The 25496-nt window shown below is 46.8% G+C and overlaps 1 protein-coding gene across 1 annotated transcript in view; it reads right to left on the bottom strand.

Annotated features, from left to right (window-relative positions):
• LOC134335902 (ephrin type-A receptor 7-like) overlaps positions 1 to 23714 on the bottom strand; it is an 80036-nt gene extending 56322 nt beyond the window's left edge. The window contains exons 1-2 of the mRNA XM_063018536.1: positions 23606 to 23714; positions 77 to 141 (exon numbers count right to left, since the gene is read on the bottom strand). Of these exons, the coding sequence (XP_062874606.1) occupies positions 77 to 141; positions 23606 to 23678 (138 nt within the window). The 5' untranslated portion in view covers positions 23679 to 23714. The remainder of the gene's footprint in view (positions 1 to 76; positions 142 to 23605) is intronic.
• Positions 23715 to 25496: the final 1782 nt, after the last annotated feature.

Raw genomic sequence — 25496 nt, 5'->3', positions numbered from 1 at the left:
TTATTATTATTATTTTTTTATTATTATTATTATGTTATTATTTTTTATTATTATTATTATTATAAAAGGTACATACTCCGTTTGAGGGATAGGAGGTCCAGCCCAGTTCTGCCTGCGATTCCTTCGAGTTCAGCAACAACACTGGAACAAAGAGAGACAGAAACGTTACACACACACAAACACACACACACACACACACACACACACACACACACACACACACACACACACACACACACACACTTTAACATAATGCTTTACACACTTTGGTTACGTTCATGACAGGGCAGGTAGTTACAGGTAGCTTACACAAGATTCATCAGTTCAAGTTTAATATCAAACACAGTCATGGACAATTTTTGTATCTCAGATTCACCTCACTTGTACGTCTTTGGACTGTGGGAGGAAACAGGAGCTCCCGGAGGAAACCCACACAGACACGGGGCGAACATGCAAACTCCACACAGAAAGGACCCGGACCGCTCCGCCTGGGAATCAAACCCAGGACCTTCTTGCTGTGAGAGGATAGTGCTACCCACCGAGCCGCCCTATTATCAAAATAAATGAACCTAAGAGCATAATAAAAATCAGGGTAATAACGGGTGTAATAAATCACTAATGATCCACCCCTTCTATTTTTATCCGGGCTTGGGATCGGCACTGAGAGCGCACTAATAAGTTCCCGCCCCAATAGCTAGGCTGTTTCACCCCCAGCCACAACAGACGTTGCCAATCATGTCCATGCAGACGCCAAGATTCGAACCCTGGATCCCCAGATATAAGGACCAACGGACTAGCGAAGTTTACCGCCGCACCACCCGAGCGCCCCAGTCAGCGACCCTCAACGGAGAGCGGGAGAGCATCCCAATAATGACCTGGAATCACACCCTGTACACAGCATTCCCTGTGACGCTGGAGTAATCAGAATGACGACGGCTCAGATCCTGCCATCACTTCCAAAATGAAAACGGACGCCGGGTATTAAAAGCACTTCTCTCATTTGTGTGTGTCTCAGCCTGTCGAGAGTGCACCGAAGTGAGACCGACTAAATACCACATCATCTCATCCACACACACACACACACACACACACACACACACACACACACACACACACACACACACACACACACACACACACACACACACACACACACACACACACACACACACACACACATTGTGGTTTTGCATCGGTTGCCATGACATTCACTGTGGAAAGGTCATCTAATAACCACAGAAACCAGTGAGAGCTTTTTTTACCCTTATTTAAAGGGGCATTAGAAAGACAAATAGCAGGCGGACCGGTGGCGCAGTCTAATGTGCTAACCCGCCCATCACCGCATAGTCGTGATACCTAAGGACATACGCGCCGACACTCTCCGTAACATTCCATCACTCGCTGGGGTGCAGATCCGGCCGGGCGATTCACACAGGTCAGAGGAGGCGTATTTTAGTTTATGGCCAGTCACGGTCAGTATTAGTGTGCTGTAATTGGTTGAGGGCACAATTCTAATATAAATAAAGCTAATAAGTAGCGTCACTCCCGGCTCTAGAGGCGCTTTGGTGATTTTTTGATGCTGTTGTGTCTTAAATCAGGGGTGGGAAAACTTTTTGGCTCAAGAACCACACTGGGTTTTAAAATTTGACACACGGGCCGAGTTAGTAGTAGATGTGGGGATGAATTAATATAAATTACTTCTTAAAGAATGACTATAGGTGTGTAGAGCTGTTAGACTCGACTTTATCAGAAGTCGGTATAGTTTGGAGTGCGCCATCTAGTGGAATATAAACACAGAAAAAAGGCCCAGAATTAAACAGCCTAGAACGGCCTGGGTTCGACTTCTTTCTGTGTGGAGTTTGCATGTTCTCCATGTGTCCATGTGGGTTTCCTCCAAGAGCTCCGGTTTCCTCCCACAGTCCAAAAATATGTTTTTTGGTCAGGTTACTTAGTGCAACTAGAAATTACCCTAAGTGAGTGTGAGTGTGTGTGTGTGTGTGTGTGTGTGTGTGTGTGTGTGTGTGTGCGCACTATGGTGGACTGGCGACCTGTCCGAGGTGTTTCCTACCTTTCGCCCAACGAATAAGACCCACCGTGACCCTGACCAGGAAATGAATGAATGGATATGTGGTGGCCTAAAATGTGGAAACATCAATAAAGTAGGTCTGCACCACAGGGTGCACCATGGCAACCATTAGATTTAACAGGTTCCATCGAATGCTACTGGTTCCATTATGGATCCTCCATTGTACTTAACATCTGGCAGCAGGTTGATTGATGTTTGGAGGCCAAAGGATGCTTTCAACCAACCAACCTGTCCAGATTTAGGACATTTTAATTGGAGGCTTTTTAAGCTCAGGGGTCCATGTTTGGTGCTTCTTAAACCAGTTATAAGGCCTGTTTCTTTTATTTTGTCCACCCTCTGGATCTGATAAATGATAAGCGGTGTCTGATAATTGTTACATGCAGCGTTAGAAATCAATAGCATTAAAAACTGGGCTTTCTGTGGAAGTAAATAATGAGTTCGGAGCAGAATCAGACCAGGTTCTAGTCTGTAGTGGCACAGCTGGTATTTTTTCTATTTTCTGTAAATGAGGGCACATTTTTACACGCTTTCTGCCACACGTGGCACCCTGGTGATCAGCAAATCTCTCTCAACAAAGCAAACCGGGGAGAGAAATCAAGACACAAAGAGATAATAATAATAATAATAACAGAGCGAGATGGAAAACTCCGGCGCGGGTGCATGCGGTGACGCTTTTACAGGGTCTGAAGCGGGAACATAGAGGGTTCTGGTGCCAGGACGGAGAAACCAGAGAGGGACAGAAAAAAGAAAAGCACCAGAGACTGGATTATATTAATCCTTCTAAATAAATCAAATAAATCAATAGACGGAATTCACCACGTGTAGTCCTCGCAGCCTCATCCGTGCAACTCGTATCCAACCGAACGTCGGCCAATCAGGAGCGAGCAGGTCCACAGGGCGGGCACCGCCCCTCCAATAACGGTACGCGAGCATCGCTATTCCACAGTGCTCGTCGGCGGCCAGCGAGCAGCAGAGCGTGTTAGCTCTGAGCCCCGTTCAGTCTTTTACGGCCTCATTAAACTTTCAGCTTCAATAATGGGGTCTAAAGAGGCCGTCCTGCCTCCGAGACGCCCGAGGAACAATCGCCCACGTGCGCGAAGACGCTGCGGTCTGCCGGACGTGGCACCCTTTTAGCGTTCGCTTCCTCGCCACTTAAATGCCAGTCGGTGACATTCAGAGCAGCGAACCGCTTCATTTCACCTGCACGTTTAGAAACGCACACCCTCAGATCACATCCAGCTTGCCGCAAAGCTACACTGTACGGACAAAAGTATTGGGACGCCTCTTCTAAGTACTGGATTAACATATTTTAGCCACAACAGTTTAGGGAAGGCCTTGTCCTAATTGAGACGTGAAGGAACTCTAGTGGCCTGCACTGGAACATCGACTGAGGCTTTCTTGACTGACATCAGTGCCCAGCCGTACAAATGCTGTCATCTTTTGACTGAATGAGCACAAATCCCCACAGGATCACAAAGGGTCACTGTATTTTGAAACTGGACGTATGTAGTCCATCTGTTTCTCTGCATGCTTTGTTAGCCCCCTTTCACCCTGTTCTTCAATGAGTGGATCAGACACAGCAGTGCTGCTGGAGTTTTTAAATACCGTGTCCACTCACTGTCCACTCTATTAGACACGCCTACCTAGTCGGTCCACCTTGTAGATGTGAAGTCAGAGACGATCGCTCATCTATTGCTGCTGTTTGAGTCGGTCATCTTCTAGACCTTCATCAGTGGTCACAGGACGCTGCCCACGGGGCACTGTTGCCTGGATGTTTTTGGTTGGTGGACTATTCTCAGTCCAGCTGTGACAGTGAGGTGTCTGATCCATTCATACCAACCAGCACAACACACACTAACACACCACCACCATGTCAGTGTCACTGCAGTGCTGAGAATGATCCACCACCTAAATAATACCTGCGGGGGTACCCTGTGGGGGTCCTGACCATTGAAGAACAGCATAAAAGGGGGTAACAAAGCATGCAGAGAAACAGATGGACTACAGTCAGTAATTGTATACCTACAAAGTGCTTCTGTATGGTAAGTGGAGCTGATAAAATGGACAGTGAGTGTAGAAACAAGGAGGTGGTTTTAATGTTATAGCTGATCAGTGTATGAATGTTTACAGTTGTATATTATTAATTAAATTGATGATTATTGTTGTATTATCTTGTGTGAGAGTTTATAAATAAAGAAATAAATCTGAGCAGTAAATAACGTGGAGGGTCGCGCCGGTCCGAGCACGATGGCAGCGTGAGAGAGATTTCCCGGAACGTGACGGTGGCGGAACCGTACCCGCAGGCTGAACAATGGCAGCGCGCTCGGGAGATTAGAGCGTACGGCGGAGAAAACGCTCATCGCTCACTTCGGTTCGGTTCGGCGGCCACAGATGCGACGGCGTGTCGAGCGTGATGCGATCGAGTCGTACGCTCGCCGAGAATTCCGGGAGGAAGAATGATCGCGGCTTTCCGAGAGCGGAGCCCCTAGGTGGCGCGCCTGACGCCGGCCGTGTGTCGTAGAGCGATGGTGTTTACACCTCACGCCAGGCTACTCCGAAATCCAAGGAGAAACACTGGCACAGAACGACACCTCTTCCACTCCGGGGGTCAGATTTCTTTATTCCACCCTCCTATAGCTGCTCCGCCCTTGTTTTATTGTGTAGTGGACACCTCTGGGAGCAACAACAGCTCAGCTTTGAGCTAAATGAGCTCAGAAGTGCTCAGCACTCAGAAGTGCAGAGCAGCTCTGCAGCCGGTCGTCTGGGCGCCCCTAGCAGGCACAGCAGACAAAAATCGTCCACTAGTCTGTGAGGAGCAACTCTAGGATACTCCAGGAGCAACAACAGCTCAGCCTCAAGCTACCAGAACAAGGCCCCAGAGTTCAGAAGTGCTCGTCTGTGTCTTTAAGGTTTCGGCTTCGGCTTCGAGAGCCAAGCAGCAGGCACAACAGACAAAATCGGCCACTAGTCTGTGAAGTGGACACCTCTAGAAACAACAACAGCTCAGCCTCAAGCTACCAGAACAAGGCACCAGAGTTCAGAAGTGCTCGTTTGTATCTTAAAGGTTTCTGCTTCGAGAGCCGAGCAGTTCTGCAGCCGGTCGTCTGGGCGCCCCAAGCAGGCACAGCAGGCAAAATCGGCCACTTGTCTGTGAGGAGCAACTCTAGGATACTCTAGGAGCAACAACAGCTCAGCCTCAAGCTACCAGAACAAGGCACCAGAGTTTAGAAGTGCTCGTCTGTATCTTCAAGGCTTCATCTTCGAGAGCCGAGCAGCTCTGCTACCGGTCGTCTGGACACCCCTAGCAGGCACGGCAGGCAAAATTGGCCACTAATCTGTGAAGGGGACACCTCTAGGAGCAACAACAGCTCAGCTTTGAGCTACCCGAGTTCAGAAGTGCTCGTCTGTATCTTCACGGCTTCATCTTCGAAAGCCGAGCAGCCACATGCAACCCCGGGTCATTCAGACATAAAGTTTCAATCTCAGTCCTGCTACCGGTCGTCTGGGCGCCCCAACAGGTACAACAGACAAAATCAACCGCTAGCCTGCCGAGTGGGAAAAGACCAGACTATAAAAAGGAGGCGGGGTTTCGACGCTGTGTAAGGACCCTGTACAGAAGTGGAGGAACGTGGAGATCAGTGCATGACTCTTCATGTGCGAGACCGGCCTCACGCATGAGTCCAAGTACGGGCAAATAAGAAGGGCTCGTTGGTCAGGCGAATATATCCTCCTCAGATGCCATGGGAAGAAAATTGGGAGAAAAGGGGATAAAATGCTACAAAAGGATCAACTTAAGGCATAAAGCACACTGCCACCGGACTCTGGAGCAGCACCAAAGATTCATTAAAGTAAATCAATCACAACTCTACCATGTGGAAGTGTAGCCTGAACGTGGGGTTACACATGACCTCTACAAAAAACCACGCCCGCCTCTGATCCGAGAGGAACCGCGGCCCCTCTGAACCGACGCACCACATACGGAGATGAAGAGGCCGGCGGGATCCGAGCCGCGCAGGAAGCGAAGGCGCGCGCACCTCGGAGATTAAACTCTGACAGCGAGGCCTCGGAAGCCTCCGACACCCCCGGCGATCGTCGCTAATTAACGAGCGGCTGTGATGAATAAATAACGCCAGTCGATCTGAAATTCTCGTCGCGCCGCGCTGCCTTCGCTAACAGCACAGGGACGTTTAGCACAATCAAGGCGGCTCCGGGGTGAGGGGGCGCCTCTTTTTATTCGGAGCACGGCACCGTTCCCTCTCGCTCGCCCCCCCAAAACCTGGCAGCGGTACAAACGGAACAGCGGAGGGAGATTTAGCTCCGTCCCGTTTTTACCCTGGGTTTTATTGTGCTACGTATTATTTTTCCTCCCAAATTTAGTCATATCCAAGTACCCGACCGCATTTTGCTTCCTCCACTGCTGCAGATCGTTATAGTTAGGATTTCTGCATCACATCAGTACTGACGACGGTGATTAATCCTTCACGGTCCAAGAGTCTCTGGTTCTAAACAATCAGGAAAACAAATCTGTATTGCTGCCACTGTTCTTAGAAGTGGGTGTCCTGCAAAGATCCCACCATGAGCACACAGTGCAGTACTACGAGCTGAACCAAGGGAAGAAAACATGGGAAAAAAATCAGTAGCATTTAATGGAATGCAAAGACAGAATGGAACAGACCACCGACACCCTGGACAACTGATCACGAGGTATTGCTGCCTGACACACTGCAGCCCTGACCAGGTTAAAGTGCTACAAGAAAACACAGTGGCTCCCAAGCTCTCGCGTTCCAATCTCAGCTCTGCTATCAGCCAGCCGGGCATCTACGCAGACGCATAACGTAATGGCTGTGTCTGTAGGGGGGAGGGACAGTGGCTGAAACAAGGTTCCTCATCACTGTGCTACTATGACCTGAAGTGTAGACGGCTGATCATAGACGACACCGCGCTTTGTAAGACCACGCCCCTAGTAGGTGAAGAGAAGCGGTCGCTGGGCCGCTTTACAGCCTCGGCCCTCCTTGATCGAGGGTGAAGGTGGCAGCACGATGAGAGGGATCAAGTCGGGTGAAAAAAGGGGGGAAACGTTTCGGACTGTTGATCTGCATCGCGGCCGGTAATGGATCAGCGCTAATCTGCTAAATCCCAGTTTAATAAAAAAATGGGGAGGAGGGATCGGACTGATCACACAAACTGGCTGCTAAATGCCTCTCATTCACCCGTCTGGATTTAATTCGCGGCCACTAATTGCCTCTTTCCTGCCAGCGTGCTGAAAGCGCCGCCGCCGATCGCGCTCGCCGGTTAAACCCGGGCACGCCGGGGCGGAGAATCGAAGGTCACGTAGCACAACAAAATCCAAAACCAGAACGCTGTGGTACAGCCCGGTCGATAGCGCATTGCTAACAGACCTGTTTAACCTCCTGGAGGTTAAAGTTCACCCCCAATCAGCCCAGGCACCACACCACCCTCCCCACCCGCCCGGGAACCATTATTGATCCCGCCATTCCAGCAGTGTAAAAGGTTAATAAAGGTCATCGAGGTGAACCGATCGATTCAAAGATCTTAAGGGACTCAGAAATAGTCCGAGCGCTAACGAAATTCATTTGAATTTACTTAACGTGGATTTACAGGATGGACGGGACGTCTGAACCGAGGGCAGAGCCGTAAATTCAACAAGGGGGATTTAGGGGGGTTTGGGTTCTAAAACATTCCTGCCATCGATGAATAATGGGAACACTGGCGCATTCGACATTACACTAAGTGGAAATTTTATTTATTTATTAAATTTTTATCCAGCGGTACCTTAAAAACTCCACGTCAGTTGGTTCTGGGAATGGCATCGAGTTTATTTTTCCCATAAGGATGTTTGAGGAACCTGTTAATGCGTCCATGGTCCCGTGGAACTGCAGATATTTTAGGCTCATGTAAAAATAATAAAGTTGTTTTTTAACACTTACACACTGGAAATAATTCAAATCACTTTAGTCTCGAGTTCCAGGCTCGGTCGGCTGGGCGCCATCTGGTGGGCATAATTGGCAGTGCCTGCAGCGGATACTAATTGGCCACCGTATCTGCAGGGTGGGGACCGGACTATGTGTGGGTGGGTGGGTCTTCATACGCTGTGTAAGGACCCTGATTGGCAGAAGAGACGCCCGTGCAGGAAGCAGGGGCGAGAAGAGGAGGGCTGTACACGTGTAAAAAAGGCGTGGGCAGCGGCGTGCTCTCCTTGGATGTAAATCTGGTGTCTGTCAGCAGCGGAAGACAAACTGGATACGCTAAAACGGGAAAAAAATGCATTAAAAAAATCACTTTAGTTTTACTTCTTTATTGTTTACGCTTCTTAATGGTGGAGATGTTTGATCTTGGAATATCGTATTCCGTTCGTTACCGGCGCATTCACATGAGAAGCTGCAAAACCGCTTTCGCGCTGCTGTGTCGTTATTTCCTATGAAGTGTGACGGCGGTGCACAAAACCTAACGTGACTTACTGTAGTAAAACAGCGAGTGAGGAATGTGATTAGTGGAGGAACTTATGAGCAGTAATAATGAAGAGAAGTTTAGTGCTCCTGTCTCCTTCTTTTACTACATTAAACCACGTTAAGCTTTATTTTCAACCAGAAGCGTTTTAGACTCTGGGAGAAGCTGATTCTGATTCTCACCATTTCTCAGAAGCTGGAGCTGTAACACAAGTTTAAAAGTGAAACAGGGAGGAGAATCCAGATAAACACAGATACATGTGGAGCTGTAACCCTGGATCTGACGCTTATTCCACACTAATGCAGATTCAGCTCAGATTCACACTTTAATGACATTTTACCGCTCAACAAAGTGACAGTCGCAGAAACGTTGAGTTTAAGGGCACAAATTTCTCACAGAAGGGCGTCGAGTTTCAAAGATTTTGAGTTTAGGGGACGTCAGGTTACAAGGTACCGCTGTATCTGTATATTTGGGTGATGTAAACATCTTCACAGTGAAATAAAAATGAGCGACCCAACATCGCTGAGCAGATCGGTCACCGCAGCAGAGTTTCTTTGGTGGTGAGTAAAGGTCAGAGGATCAAAAATAAAGGAAACGGAAAAGACTTGAAAAAAAGAAATGATCAGAAGTGTCTCCGACTTTCTCTTCTCTCGGCTTCTTTATGGATGTAAAAGCTGGACAATAAAAAAGCAGAACAAGGTACAGGAATATTGATGCCTCTGAACTTCAGCGCTGGCAGAGACTTCTGAAACAATCTTGGAGGGCAAAGAGGACAAACAAATGGATCCTCGAGCAAATCAAACCCCAGAGCTCAGAACCAAACTGAAGCTCTGATAGTCTGGACACAACATGAGAGAAACCCGTTTATTAGAAGAGACTTACGGTTGGAAGAGTTAAAGGTAAAAGAGGAAGAGGACGGTCAGCAATGAGATTAATGGATACAAACAAGTAAAATGAAAAAGCTGAAAACCCAAACAGAAACCTGAATGTTCTGGAGAAACACGATTCATATAATCAACATGAGTCTGAACCAACAGCACTTAATAATAATAATAATAATAATAATAATAATATTAGTAATAATAATAATAATAAATATAATAATAATAATGATATTAATAACGATAATCATAAAAATAATAAATATAATAACGGAAATAATAATATTAATAAGTATAATAATAATATAATAATGATAATATTAATAATGATAATAATAAAATAAAAAAATAATAGAAAATAATAATAACAATAAATATAATAATAATAATGATAATAATAATAAACAGAATAATAAAAATATTAATATAATGATGAATATAATAATAATGTTATAATTACTAATAATAATATAAATAATAAATATGATAATAAAATAATTTATAAATATAATAAAAACAATAATATAAATAATAAAAAATAACATTATTCATAATAATAAATATAATAATAATAGTAATAATATAATAATAAATATATAATAAATATAATAATAATAAATCTTATAATACAAATATTAATAATAATATAAATAATAATAAAAATAACAACAACTATTATTAATATTATTATTAATATTATTGGCTATGATAAAATTGGGAGAAAATGCTTAAATAAAACAGAAAAAAAGTGACGCTCCTGTGACCCGACGTCTACAACGCTCCTGTAACGACTAGGACTTGGTACCAGTTAGCAAATCCCACTAGAACCAGTGGGTTTCAGGTAATTTAACACCTGGGCTAATCCAGCCAAATAACTGGCACATTGGCACCCACGGTCATTAATACCCACCGACCTCTTCAGGATGAGACCTCAACACACGAGACTCGTATGAGAGACTCGGTACGAGAGATGTACCCAGTATGGGGTAGGAAGAGAAAGGGCACTAAATCCACTCTCTTTACCATCTGCGAGAATTTAATCAGAGCGTGAGTGAAGGGGCACGAGTTCCTCTCCATTTCCGCTCATTCAATCATCCCGCGCCGCCTCCTCATCAGCGGCGTCGGGCAGGAGAGAGCGACAGGCGGAGCGCGGCGCCGAGACGAGAGCCGAGCGTCTGAAATAGGAAGTGACACAAGAGCCACTTAGCTACACGGATCGGAATGTGCCGAGTGGGCACTCGTACAGATTTAATGCCGTGTGAAGCGGGCTGGCATCAACACACGTGAGTAAACGTGAATGAACGAGCGGCGGCGGGTGGCGGCGGCGGGTGGCGTCGGGCAGAAATGAGACTCCTGTGGAAACGACAGACGTGACATTACATTTATATTCAGCTCGTGTCGCCTCGCCATCACACGTTTATACATTATTACATTCATGACATTCAGCAAATGATGTTTAATAAAGCAGCTGAGCATTAAAAACTCTGCTCAGGGGTCCAACAGTGGCAACTTGTGTATGGGTGTGGGTGGGGCTTAAACCAGCGACCTTCTGATTATACATCAAACACAATGTTTACACTTCCAGATTTTAGTGGACACCTTCATCCAGAACGACGTTCACTTGGGCCTGAATACGATCCAAGCAACTGGACTGGAAGTTAAGGGACTTGCTCAGGGGTCCAACTGCATAAACCTAAGAGTGATGGGGCTCGAACCAGCAACCTTTTTATTACCAGTCCAGAAAAGACACAGATTCGACTTAAAAGAGCTTCAATTACTGCTGCAATTACGACCTCTGCTGGCTGATCGATGGTGCTGCACAGAGACAAGGGATCATGGAGATCTGTGCGTGACTCTCCGTGCGCGATACGGATCTCCATAGGAACACGCCTCATGTGCTTTAGAATCATGTTTTAGTTACAACCTTCCTGACCACTGACCATGAGGTTACCGGTCATCTCATGGGTGGGAATCACATACCCCCCTCCAACTTAAAAAAAAAAAAGCCACACCCATTTCTAAAAGGTTATATATAATATTATAAACTGACAACAGTTTGGGAAAGGACCACTCCTGTTCCAGCATGTTCACAAATTTTTACAGACTTTTACCGTCATGTTAACGTCTGAGGTTTTAAATGAAACGTCTAAATGCTCATAGTAAGGTGTCCACATACTATTGGTCATACAGAAGCGGATCAGTCCGACAGCTCGGATCATATTAATAAAAATGAAGAAAAAAAACCCTGAGAAACGTTCCGGCTGCTCCGTCCTGATCCTGAACGCTCAGACAGGTGACTGAACGCGAATTAAAATGCTAATGTGACCCGGCTGAGATTTCCTGAGCCGCAGACGGAGGGCGTCTGAACAGACAGATCGTAACAGCTCCGAAACCTGAAGCGGAGAAGCCAAACACGTCCAAGATATACAAACAGCCGCCTGTCAGGCACACCACTCGGAACCGGGCGGCATCACGGATTCCTGGGCAGAATTAACTCAGCCAGAAGCGCCGGATTCAATTAGCGCTCCGAGCCGAGGACAGACGAGGGCGTCGGCTCGAGCGTTTGGGCTTGTGGGAACCCGAAATCAGGTTAACGGAGGGGACGCACATATAGGCGCTTGTAAACACGTGGGGGGGTTTGTAAGGTCTATCAGAACAGCTCACTGAACACACACTCGCACGACGCCGTCACACACACGCTCATCTACGCAGCTCTCGATTTTGCATCGCAATTCACCACAAGAAGCGTAGCGAGCTTGACTGGCCCGCTGTCCTAATGCGCTAGTGCCTCGCTGCTGATATCTCCAGCTCTTGAGTTTGTATCTCAGGCAGCGCTATCAACCTGGGTGAACGTTCAAACAGGCACAATTGAAGGAGGTATTGAGTTTTAAATTAAATACCCTGCTTAAAGGTCTAACAGTGGCAACTTGGTGTGGGCGGGGCTTTGACTCCGACTGGCCCAGGCTGACCTGATAAGTGGACACAGATTACGCTAGAGGATTCCTCATAACTGCTGCAATTCTGACCTCTGCTGGCTGATCGACGCCGATTCTTATAGCTGGGCACTGATGATGTTCCAGTTCATTCCAGTTCAGGGCTCTGTGCAAGACACTGGACTTTCTATTACCCCTTTGCCCAGGGAACAAGGGGCAGTGGTAGCTCAGTGGTTAAGGTACTGGACTAGGTTGCTGGTTCCAACTTCACTACAGCCAACTTGCCACTGCTGGACCCCTGAGCAAGGCCCTTAACCCTCAATTGCTCAAATTGTAAGTCGCTTTGGATAAAAGCATCTGCTAAATTCTGCAAGTGTAAATGGAACGGTCATGCAGGAAGAAGAAGAAAGGACCTTCCCTAAACTGGTGCAGCAAATTAAAATTTTTTTTAAAAATGTTCCTTTATATAACTGATTCAATAATAAGAAGGGGTGTCCAAATACTTTTGTCCTTATGGCTGAATGGAAACGAACCAGCACCAGTCAGGAGTTGCATCATGGTTTAATGGCCAGTACCAGCCTGAGCACCAACTGGGATGAAGACAAAGAATCGCCCATCTGTCCTCCACAGCCATCTGACCACGTTACATCACTGACCACTCACATTCAGCACAGAACAGCACACACTGCCACGTTCGATGGGTACAGCGTGTGAGACGCAGCCAATCACGACCCAGCGGCGAGCGCCAAGTGTTCCAGTCCCAACTGAACACGACGCATCTGAGCAAATAACTCACAAACTCACCAACAGAGCTGCACGTGTGTGAATGTTTAACGTCATGTTTTACACACTGGGGTTACATCCATGACAGGAAAGGTAGTTACTGGTTACTGCTTACTGGTTCTTTGGACTGTGGGAGGAAACCGGAGCTGCCGGAGGAAACCCACACAGACATGGGGAGAACATGCAAACTCTACACCTGGGGATCGAATCCAGGACCTTCTTGCTGTGAGGCGACAGTGCTACCCACCGAGCCACCATGCCACCCGTGCCCAGCACTAAGGTGCACCGACGTGTGATCTGTTCTTCAGCGAGATATTCCGCTAGCACACCAGCGCCGAGATTCTGAACTCCTCGGTTCGAAACTCGGCGTTGCCACCGGACATCTGGGCGCCATCTAGCGGGCATGATCGGCAGTGCCTGCAGCAGACACACCTACGCCTATGTGGGTGGGGTCTTCGAACGCTGTGTAAGGACCCTGACTGGCAGATAGAGAGGCGCCTGTGCAGAGCGCATGGGTGAAAAAGGGTTCCGCACTTTGAAGTGTGTATGTAGGAATTTGTGCCCATTCAGTCTGCCTCAGTCGATGTTCCGGTTCATTCCAAAGCTGTTCAGTGATGCTGATGTGAGGACTCCAGAGCTCATCTTTATGTACACAGGGGCACAGTCATGCCAATACAGGACAAGGCCTTCCCTAAAGTGTTGGAAGCATTTGATACAAATGCTGTGGCTGAAACTCATGAATTCAGTCATTAGAAGGGGCGTCCCGATACTTTTGACCATATAGATGTGACGCAGGACTTCATGCGTCGGAATTCAAGCTGTGTGATAAATAAACAAAGGATGATGGACTGACTCATGCCTAATGGCTCATATACAGTATTTACCATACACTGTACACTGTACACACACACACACACACACACACACACACACACACACACACCCCGCGGTCACGAAAACAGATGCAATCAACATTCCTGCCGTCTTGCAGGTTCCAGACGGTTCGTTCATTCATCCACCACGCGCAGTCTGTCCCTGCACACACACACACACACACACACGCGCTCAGCCTCCCACACACACACACACACACACACAGATGCAATCAACACTCATGCCGTCTTGCAACTTCCAAATCATTCGTTCATTTATCTATCCAGCAGAATCTCTTTCACTCGGAGGGGAAATCGCTCGGAGCCACCGGCTGTATTTGATTGCAATCAGGACGAACACACACACACACACACACACACACACACACACACACACACACACACACACACACACACACACACACACACACACACACACACACTCAAACACTCAAACACTCAAACACTCAAACACTGATTATGGACTGGCTCTGAATACAGCCACAAACAAAAGGCCCTCGCTCCTAAAATCTGTATGATTTTTCTAAAGCTTGGTACAACATTAACACTGTTACCCAACACACCCCCCCCCCCCCCCCCCAACCTGCAAACAACCCCACTAACCACACACACAACCACACAAACCACACACACAACCCCACTAACCACACACACAACCACACAAACCACACACACAACCCCACTAACCACACACACAACCACACAAACCACACAAACCACACACACACACAACCCCACTAACCACACACAACCCCACTAACCACACACACAACCACACAAACCACACAAACCACACACACACAACCCCACTAACCACACACACAACCCCACTAACCACACACACAACCACACAAACCACACAAACCACACACACACAACCCCACTAACCACACACACAACCCCACTAACCACACACACAACCACACAAACCACACAAACACAACCCCACTAACCACACACACAACCCCACTAACCACACACACACAACCACACAAACCACACACACACAACCCCACTAACCACACACACGACCCCACTAACCACACACACAACCACACAAACCACACACACACAACCCCACTAACCACACACACAACCACACAAACCACACACACACAACCCCACTAACCACACACACGACCCCACTAACCACACACACAACCACACAAACCACACACACACAACCCCACTAACCACACACACGACCCCACTAACCACACACACAACCACACAAACCACACAAACCACACACACACAACCCCACTAACCCCACACACAACCCCACTAACCACACACACAACCACACAAACCACACACACACAACCCCACTAACCACACACACAACCCCACTAACCACACACACAACCACACAAACCACACAAACCACACACACACAACCCCACTAACCACACACACAACCTCACTAACCACACACACAACCACACAAACCACACAAACCACACACACACAACCCCACTAACCACACACACAACCCCACTAACCACACACACAACCACACAAACCACACAAACCACACACACACAACCCCACTAACCACACACACAACCCCACTAACCACACACACAACCACACAAACCACACAAACCACACACACACAACCCCACTAACCACACACACAACCCCACTAACCACACACACACAACCACACAAACCACACACACACAACCCCACTAACCACACACACGACCCCACTAACCACACACACAACCACACAAACCACACACACACAACCCCACTAACCACACACACAACCACACAAACCACACACACACAACCCCACTAACCACACACACGACCCCACTAACCACACACACAACCACACAAACCACACACACACAACCCCACTAACCACACACACGACCCCACTAACCACACACACAACCACACAAACCACACAAACCACACACACACAACCCCACTAACCCCACACACAACCCCACTAACCACACACACAACCACACAAACCACACACACACAACCCCACTAACCACACACACAACCCCACTAACCACACACACAACCACACAAACCACACAAACCACACACACACAACCCCACTAACCACACACACAACTCCACTAACCACACACACAACCACACAAACCACACACACACAACCCCACTAACCACACACACAACCCCACTAACCACACACACAACCACACAAACCACACAAACCACACACACACAACCCCACTAACCACACACACAACCACACAAACCACACACACAACCCCACTAACCACACAAACTGGTACACAACAACCCCATCCAATACACTGGCACACAGCCTCACAAACCACACACACAACCCCACAAACCACACACACAACCCCACAAACCACACACACAACCCCACAAACCACACACACCACCCCACAAACCACACACACAACCCCACAAACCACACACACAACCCCACAAACCACACACACAGCCTCACAAACCACACACACAACCCCACAAACCACACACACAACCCCACAAACCAAACCACACACACAACCCCACAAACCACACACACAAACCACACACACAACCCCACAAACCACACACACAACCCCACAAACCACACACACAACCCCACAAACCACACACACAAACCACACAAACCACACACACACAACCCCACTAACCACACACACAAACCACACACACAACCCTACTAACCACACGAACTGGTACACAACAACCTCATCCAATACACTGGCACACAGCCACACAAACCCCACACACAACCCCACAACCCACACACACAACCCCACAAACCACACACACAACCCCACAAACCACACACACAACCACACCAATCACACACACAACCCCACTAACCACACACACAACCACATCAATCACACACACAACCCCACAAACCACACACACAAACCACACACACAACCCCACTAACCACACACACAACCACATCAATCACACACACAACCCCACAAACCACACACACAACCCTGCAAACTGGTACACAACAACGTCATCCAACACACTGGCACACAACCACACACACAACCCCACTAACCACACACACAACCCCACTAACCACACACACAACCACATCAATCACACACACAACCCCACTAACCACACACACAACCACATCAATCACACACACAACCACACAAACCACACACACAACCCCACACACAACCACATCAATCACACACACAACCCCACAAACCACACACACAACCACACAAACCACACACACAACCCTGCAAACTGGTACACAACAACGTCATCCAACACACTGGCACACAACCACACACACAACCCCACTAACCACACACACAACCACACGAATCACACACAGCAATGCTTAACACACTTGTGTACGAGCGGATCAGAATTAAAAAAATTATACGTTTCAGCAAGATGGAGTGAAAACGGGACGTGTGGGATCCTTAAAAAGTAGCGAAAGAAAGGCAGAGATCGTCGGTACATTCAGGTGTGCGAGTTTTAATAGTCGGCGCTATGCTAACTGTTTTACTAGCCTGCCGTACGATGCGTGCAGATTCTCTGGTCAGGAACGAGGCGTCCTCATCAGACAGAAGAACTCCACTGAGATTCCTGCAGATGCAGCAGGTTACATCAGACGCCTCACGACGTCCCTGCAACCTGGAGAAAAATATCGACCAGAGATGCACCAGGATGCAAATCAGGCCAGCGGCGGCGCCTGCGTCCAGCGGAGGTCGCCAGAGTGCACGTTAGGACTCAGCATATCTAAGTTAAGACACGCTAAGTGAGGAACAAGAGGCCAAACGATTTTGTTTACATTTTTTTAAGCTGCTCCCATATTTAGAGTTTGCCACAGAGGATCATCAGTTCCTGGCACAACCCTCCTTATTGTATCCGGGCTTGTGACCAGCACTGAGAGAGTACCGACAAGTGCACCCCTAAATGGCTAGGCTGGTTCAGCCACCCGCCCCCTCAGATGTAGCCAATCGTGTCTGTGTAGACGCCTGACCAGCTGGTAGTGGGATGGCCTGATTGTATCGTTTCGCCACTCACACGCCAATGAACCTATATATACTGTCTATCTACCTACCTACCTACCTACCTACCTACCCACACATATATATATATATATATATATAGTGTTTATATACACTTACACACACATATATTTACACATATAATATATATATATTGTATATACAACATACATATATATATATATATATATATATATATATATATATATATATATATATATATATACTGTATATATACACATATATATATTATATATAAACACACACACATATACATACACGTATACATATACAGCCCCTTATATTCTATTTAGATTAATCACCTTGTGATTCTTAGATCTCTATGTAGAATTTTAGCTTAAAATACACCATACAGCCAAAAGTATTTGGACACCTGACCACGAGTGTGTTGGACATCCCGTTCTATTAAATTCTATTAAAATATAGTGACCTCTATGTGATCTTTTCAGCTAGAAGAACAGCTGTTCTTCTTACAGAGAAGGCTTCTCACAAGGCTTTGAAGTATGTATGTGGGAATTTGTGCCCATTCAGTGTTTGTATGACTGGGCACTGATGTCAATGTTACAGTTCATTCCAGAGCTGTTGAGTGGTGCTGAGGTCAGTGCTCGGTGCAGGACACTGGAGTCATGCTGAAACGGAGAAGGACCTTCCCTAAACTGTCTCTGCCAAGTTGGAAGCTTGTGATTTCCTTTATATAACGGATTTATGACACCTGTTAGTGATTGTTGCGGCTGAAACACAAGAATTCAATAATTAGAAGGTGCGTCCCAATACTTTTTACCAAGCAGTGTAGATCATCGGGCAGCACAGAGCCCAAACGACTGATGGAGCACCGAGGGTCGCACCAGAGATCTGAGATCTCTCAGAAACACGTCGGCTAACCTTCGCCGTGTTGATTCACACACTGACGTTTTGCACGCGTGCTCGGCTACTGTACACAAACGGGCAGGCGAGAGCGCCCGGCGAGAGCGCCCGGCGAGGGGCAAACGAGCTCCAGATGAGACGCCAGGTTGTGTTAGTGCAGAGAGGCGAGGACTGAACGAGCCTGCGGATTAGCGGCATGAGGGAGGATGCTCACACACGTGTGTGTGTGTGTGTGTGTGTGTGTGTGTGTGTGTGTGTGTGGTGGGGGGAGGAGTATTAAAACACACGGGCAGATGGAGCAGCGAGTCCAAAAGTATCTGGACACCTGAGCGTGAGCTTGTTGTACCTTCCATTTAAAAACAAACCGTGTTAAAACAGACCCGATCTAACAACAGCTGGTGTTCTGAGTAGGCTTTGAAGTATGTCTGTGGGAACTTGTGCCCATTTAGTCAATAGAGCGTTTGTATGGCTGGCCAAGAAAGCCTCAGTTGATGTTCCGGTTCATTCCAAAACAGAAACATGTGAGTTCTATGATGATAAGCGGTGTCCCAATACTGTTGTTCGTAATGTGTGTGTGTGTGTGTGTGTGTGTGTGTGTGTGTGTGTGTGTGTGTGTGTGTGTGTGTGTGTGTGTGTGTGTGTGTGTGTGTGCAGGATAAGGTCCAGCTCTCCGTCAGAGCTACACGACGACACGCGGCTTTCGCTGCAATTAATTGATGCCACAACATTCATTAACCCAGATGTGCCAATCAAACCTCACAGCACTGCAGAGAGAAACTGAAGCTGGCAGCGGTGCCCACTGGAGCGGGCACCAATGCATCACGAAGCCACACACACATACACACGCCTATTTGTGGGCAGTTTTTTTTCACACGTGTGTTTTTGGGAGGTGGAAGAAAAGCTCCTGGCGTGAGGAGAACATGCAAAACTCCTGTCAGACAGTCACTAAAGGCAGGGTTTGATCCACACACAATCCTGTATCTGTTGGGTGTGTAGGAGCCGTTCTGGGGCTCGAATTTGCACGCGTGGTGCGTCCGAGCGCCCCTGTCCGAGGTACTCCACTGGTAGTCGCAAGGTTGCCGGTTCAAGCCGCACCACTGCCAGGTTGCCACTGTTGGACCCCTGAGGAAGATCCTTCACCCTCGATTGCTTGAGGTGTCGGAGAGCTGAGATTCGAACCTGCAAGCTCAAGATGACACTTATTATTGTTTTAATTAATTATTTATTATTTTTTATTCTTTTTCCTTTACACGTCAGCACGGCGGGGGATTAAACCCGTCTTTATAGCTTTGTTCCTGCAGTGCCGGAGCTCCACATCATGATTTCATGATCATTTCTTCTATAATAAAGGAATTTTATTCCCGTCGCTTGTTCGGGAGGTTTTAATTCGTGCCGAGTTCGGGGACGACGGGCTCAGGTGGTGATGCTCCGAGACCGGAGCCCGGAGGAAAATCGTACTTAATTGTAGTGGCACCTTCACACTGATGACTAAACCCAGCTGAGCCAGGTCGTGCACACACACACACACACACACACACACTCGGGGTGTATTTACACACAGACTTAAGTTCTGGACTGCGGGTTCAGTACGTGTGAAAGCATCCCTTCCTGGTGCAAATTTGTTTATTCATTCATTTATCGTCTATTTTACCATCGCTTTGTCCTGGTCAGGGTCGTGGTGTGTCTTGCTTTATGTGTTTGGACTGTGGGAGGAAACCGGCGCACCCGGAGGAAACCCACGTGGACACAGGGACAATAGGGAATTGGATATGACTAGATTGATCAGGTATTTCCAAACAACTAGACCAACAAGAACATTTAGGAGACCCCTTTTTGGCAAGAGTGTTGAGAAAATCACTTCAGCTCATTGTAGTGTTAAAATGCATTATTTATGTTTATTTATGCATCATCTCCCCTTTTTCTACTTTTTTAACGCGTCCAATTGCCCGATTGCGTCACGCTTCCTCTCCACCAATGCCGATCCCCGCTCCGATTGAGGAGAACGAAGCTAACCCACGCCCCCCTCCGACACGTAGGCAGCATGCCGTATGCATCTTGTCACATACACTTTGACGAGTGCAGTGCATCTCAGCGTTGTGTACGGCGAGACACACCCTGACAGCACTCTTTTCTCATCTCTGTGCAGGTTCCATCGATCAGCCAGCAGAGGTCGTGATTGCACCAGTCACGAGAGAGAGACCCCATCCGGCTTAGTCCCGCCCATATCTGAACAACAGGCCGATCGTTGTTCATGTGGCTGCTCAGCCTTAGCCGGCAGGCAGAGCTGAGATTCGATACGATACGATGTATTCGAGATCCAGCTCTGGTTCCAGCGTGTGTTTTTACCGCTGCGCCACCTGACACACCGTGCATTTTGACTTCTCGATAATAACGCTGCAGATGCACATTTCACCTGGTTTAACTCCTAAAGACGTCATCACTGGTTGGGAGTTAAATAAAGTACATGAAGATAAAAAGAGCTGAACACTATTATTAAACAACAATTCAATAAAATAAAGCTACAGAGCCGCAATAACCACACACAAGTGCTTCCACCATCACCATCACAAGTGGAATACAAAGTTCAATGGAAACTGTTCCAGACAGGTAAAGCACCCAACGTTCACCACGATCTCAGACTAATGATACGGTAGAGAGAGAAAAGCCAGCAGGCACTCCAAAAAGTCACAAGACGTCTAGAAAGCAGCAATAAAAGCAATTCTGCAGCGCACAGCAATCATCCTCGTTCCTACAGGTCACACAAAAGTACTCGGACATGAGGACAAATCAGAACAACGTCCAAACAAACCGAACACGGAGGAAGAGAGGAAGAGGACGGAACCAAGATCAAAACTAATGAATGCGGCTGTACAGAAGACGTACCAGGACGAGCAGAACAGAAAATAAATTTGGACGTTTTAACAAGACGACATGAAGCCAAAATAAATCAGTGCTCACAAAGCCTCGCCAATTTCCAGACCGGAATAAAATAAAAACATGTACTAATACAATTTTAAATTAAAAACTATTAGCTAAACCTCCACAATCTTGGGAAACTGGAGATGATATTTCAGAAAGGAGTCAAAACTGAACCACAATGCTGCAAAGAAGTACATGTTTTGATGTACATCGATCAGCCATAACATTAAAACCACCTCCTTGTTTCTACACTCACTGTCCATTTTATCAGCTCCACTTACCATATAGAAGTACTTTGTAGTACTACAATTACTGACTGTAGTCCATCTGTTTCTCTGCATGCTTTCATGCTGTTCTTCAATAGTCAGGACCCCCACAGGAGAAACACTCCAGGTAGCATTTTTATCTCATAAAATGTGCTAATATTATTTATTTTTTGGCATTTTAACGTCATGTTTTACACTTTGGTTACCTTCATGACAGGACAGGTAGTTACTCATTACACAAGATTCATCAGTTCAAGTTTAAGGTCAAACACACTCATGGACAATTTTGTATCTCCAGTTCACCTAACTTGCACAGAAAGGACCCGGACCGCCCCACCTGGGGGTCGAACCCAGGACCTTCTTGCTGTGAGGCGACAGTGCTACCTGTCACAGTACTGTAAGTCGCTTTGAATAAAGGTGTCTGCTGAATACCAAAAATGTAAATAACAGAAGTTTGGTGTGTTGTGGCACCACCGTTGCCCATCAGAAACAAAGAAGGATAAATTTGTACCCATGTCTTCGCTAGTAGAATTGACCAGATGATAAACTCCCCCCACCTGAGGATCGAACCAAGAACCTTGCTGTGAGGAGACAGTGCTACCCACTGAACCACCATGACAGAATGCAGACGGAACCAAGATCTTCATAACGAATGGATGGCAGACGTACCAGGACGAACATAAATTTGGACCAGAAGCCCAAAAAGACGACATGAAGCCAAAATAACTTTGTCTTTGGACCGTTGGAGGAAATCGGAGTTCCCGGAGGAAACCCACACAGACTCGAGGAGAACATGCAAACTCCACACAGAAAGGACCCGGACCGCCCCGCCCCGCCCCGCCCGGCCCGGGGATCGAAACCCAGGACCTTCTTGCTGTGAGGTGAGCTGGACAAAAGTATTAGGACACCACTTCTTATCATAGAATTCACGTGTCTCAACCACAACAGTTGCTAACAGGTGTAATGAATCAAACTGCACCCCTGTCCTGACCTCAGCTCCACTCAACAACTCTGGAATGAACCGAAACATCAACATGATGCTTTCTTAACACAAACGAACGCTCTTTTAACTGAATGGGCACAAATTCCCACAGACATGGTGCAATTCAAAGTCTCTCATAGCAGTGCTGCCCACCGAGCCACCGTGCCGCCCTCAGCCGAAATGAACCTGAATAATTAAAAGGATCTGATTGAATGTAATAAAATGATGCAGGATGATGATGATCCGTCCTGACATGTTCATGCATCAGAGCCTCCAGGTTCTGGCATTTCCTCCAAATAAATGCACCTCCCAGAAACCCATTCAACCTTCAGCATGAGATCAAAGCGGATCACCAAACAGATCGCGGGATCCACTGGTGTTGAACTTGAGCACCTGCATTAATCAGACTGGGAAGGGAAGGAAGGGGGATGTTGATGAGAAGTGACCCGTATATAAGAGAAGATGAGAAGCCGGACGGTCCTACCTTCCTCTGATAAACAGTCCTGAAAGGGGGTTAAAATCCACAGCAAGGCGACCACGGTGTTAAACAGCTCCATGTCTGCGCGGGCGCGTGTGCAGGACTCTGCTCATGTCGCTGGCGCGCGAGACACACGCGCACAATCACACACTGATCACTCACACCGGCGCGCGCGCTCAGCACAGTCCCGCCGCACGCGCTGCCACTGACAGGAGGGGGGCGGGGGGGTAAACACAAAATACCGCCTCCTGCCATATATGGAATAAAGGGGGCGGGGCTGACATAGGACCGAGAGCCAATCACATTCGAGTTCTGCAGGATTTTGGAATATACTGACTGTACAGTATCTGCATTTGTGTGTTGCTTCTAAATCGACGTCCTGATTCATCCCAAAAGCGTTCACTGGGATTGAGGTCAGGTGCTGGTCGCTGTAATTCCTCCACACCAAAGCTGTCCAACCATGGCTTCATTGAGATCGTAACAGAAGATAGATAGAAAGACAAGATAAGATAAAGATGAGATGAGATGAGATGAGATGAGATGTGATAGGATAGGATAAGATAAGATAAAGATGAGATAGGATAAGATAAAGATAAAATAGGATAAGATATAATAAGACAAGATAAAATAAGTTAGGATAAGATAAAGACTAGATGAGATCAGATAGTATAAGATAAAGGTGAAATAGGATAGGATAAGACAAGATAAGATAATGCTGAGATAGGATAGAATAGGATAGCATAAGATAAGATAAAGACTAGTTGAGATGAGATAGGATAAGACAAAGGTGAGATAGGATAGGAAAAGATACGATAAGATAGGATATGATAAGGTAAGATAAAGATGAGAAGATAAGATAAGATAGGAGAAGATTGGATGAGATAGGATAAGATAAGATAATATAAAATAAAGATGAGATAGGATAGGATAGGATAAGATAAAGATGAGATAAGATAAAATAAGATAGAGGAGATAAAATAAAGATGAGATAAGATAAGATAACATAAGATAAAGATGAGATAGGATAAAGATAAGATAGAATGAATCAAAATGACCAAATTCAGTATTTATGAGGGGTGTCCACATATTTTTGACCATACTGTGTTTGTGTTTTTCACAGCTGGCCATGTGCACACAAGCCTAAGATCATCATGCACAATGCCAAGCGTCAGTGTGGAGTAAAGCACAGAGCTATTCCACCTGTGCAAATAATAATCGCCCAACATCAGCGCTCAACCTCATTGCTGCTCATGTGGCTGAATGGTCACAAATCCCAGCAGTCATGTTCCAAAACCTATAGGAAGAGGATCAGCTCATAATTAATGTCCACATTCTTCTGACCGAATGAATGTGGACACCAAGGAAAAACAAGAACAATTGCAAACATAATGAAGCTTTGCCAGACCTGCCCACTCACCCACTCACTCACCCACCCACACACACACCCACACACACCCACCCACACACACCCACACACACACACACACACCTACACAACCTCTCACAGGGTTCGGTTTCCACTGCGCTCGGCTCTAATACTTATTACCGCATTACAATTTCATGCTACGCTGCCCTGCACCCTTTTCTATCTTTGCTCCTTAAATACAGCAAAAGGGGGCATGATGGAAACACACACACACACACACACACACACACAAAAACACACACACAAACACACACACACGCACACACATGAACACACACACACACACCTTTTCGTGCTCGATTTGCCAGCCGTCAGAGTGGAAATGGAGGTGAAACGATACAGCTAAAGGTTTTTGTTTGGTTTGTTTGGAAATGCCAAATTATGACACTGAAACATGCAACCACTCGGATAGCAAACACACACACACACACACACACACACACACACATCTCCTCTACTGCTGAAGACCCC

Source organism: Trichomycterus rosablanca, chromosome 22 (assembly GCF_030014385.1).
Source record: "Trichomycterus rosablanca isolate fTriRos1 chromosome 22, fTriRos1.hap1, whole genome shotgun sequence".
NCBI lineage: Eukaryota > Metazoa > Chordata > Actinopteri > Siluriformes > Trichomycteridae > Trichomycterus > Trichomycterus rosablanca.
The sequence above is the reverse complement of the archived record's forward strand: the minus strand, read 5'-3'. Positions and strand labels throughout refer to the sequence as shown.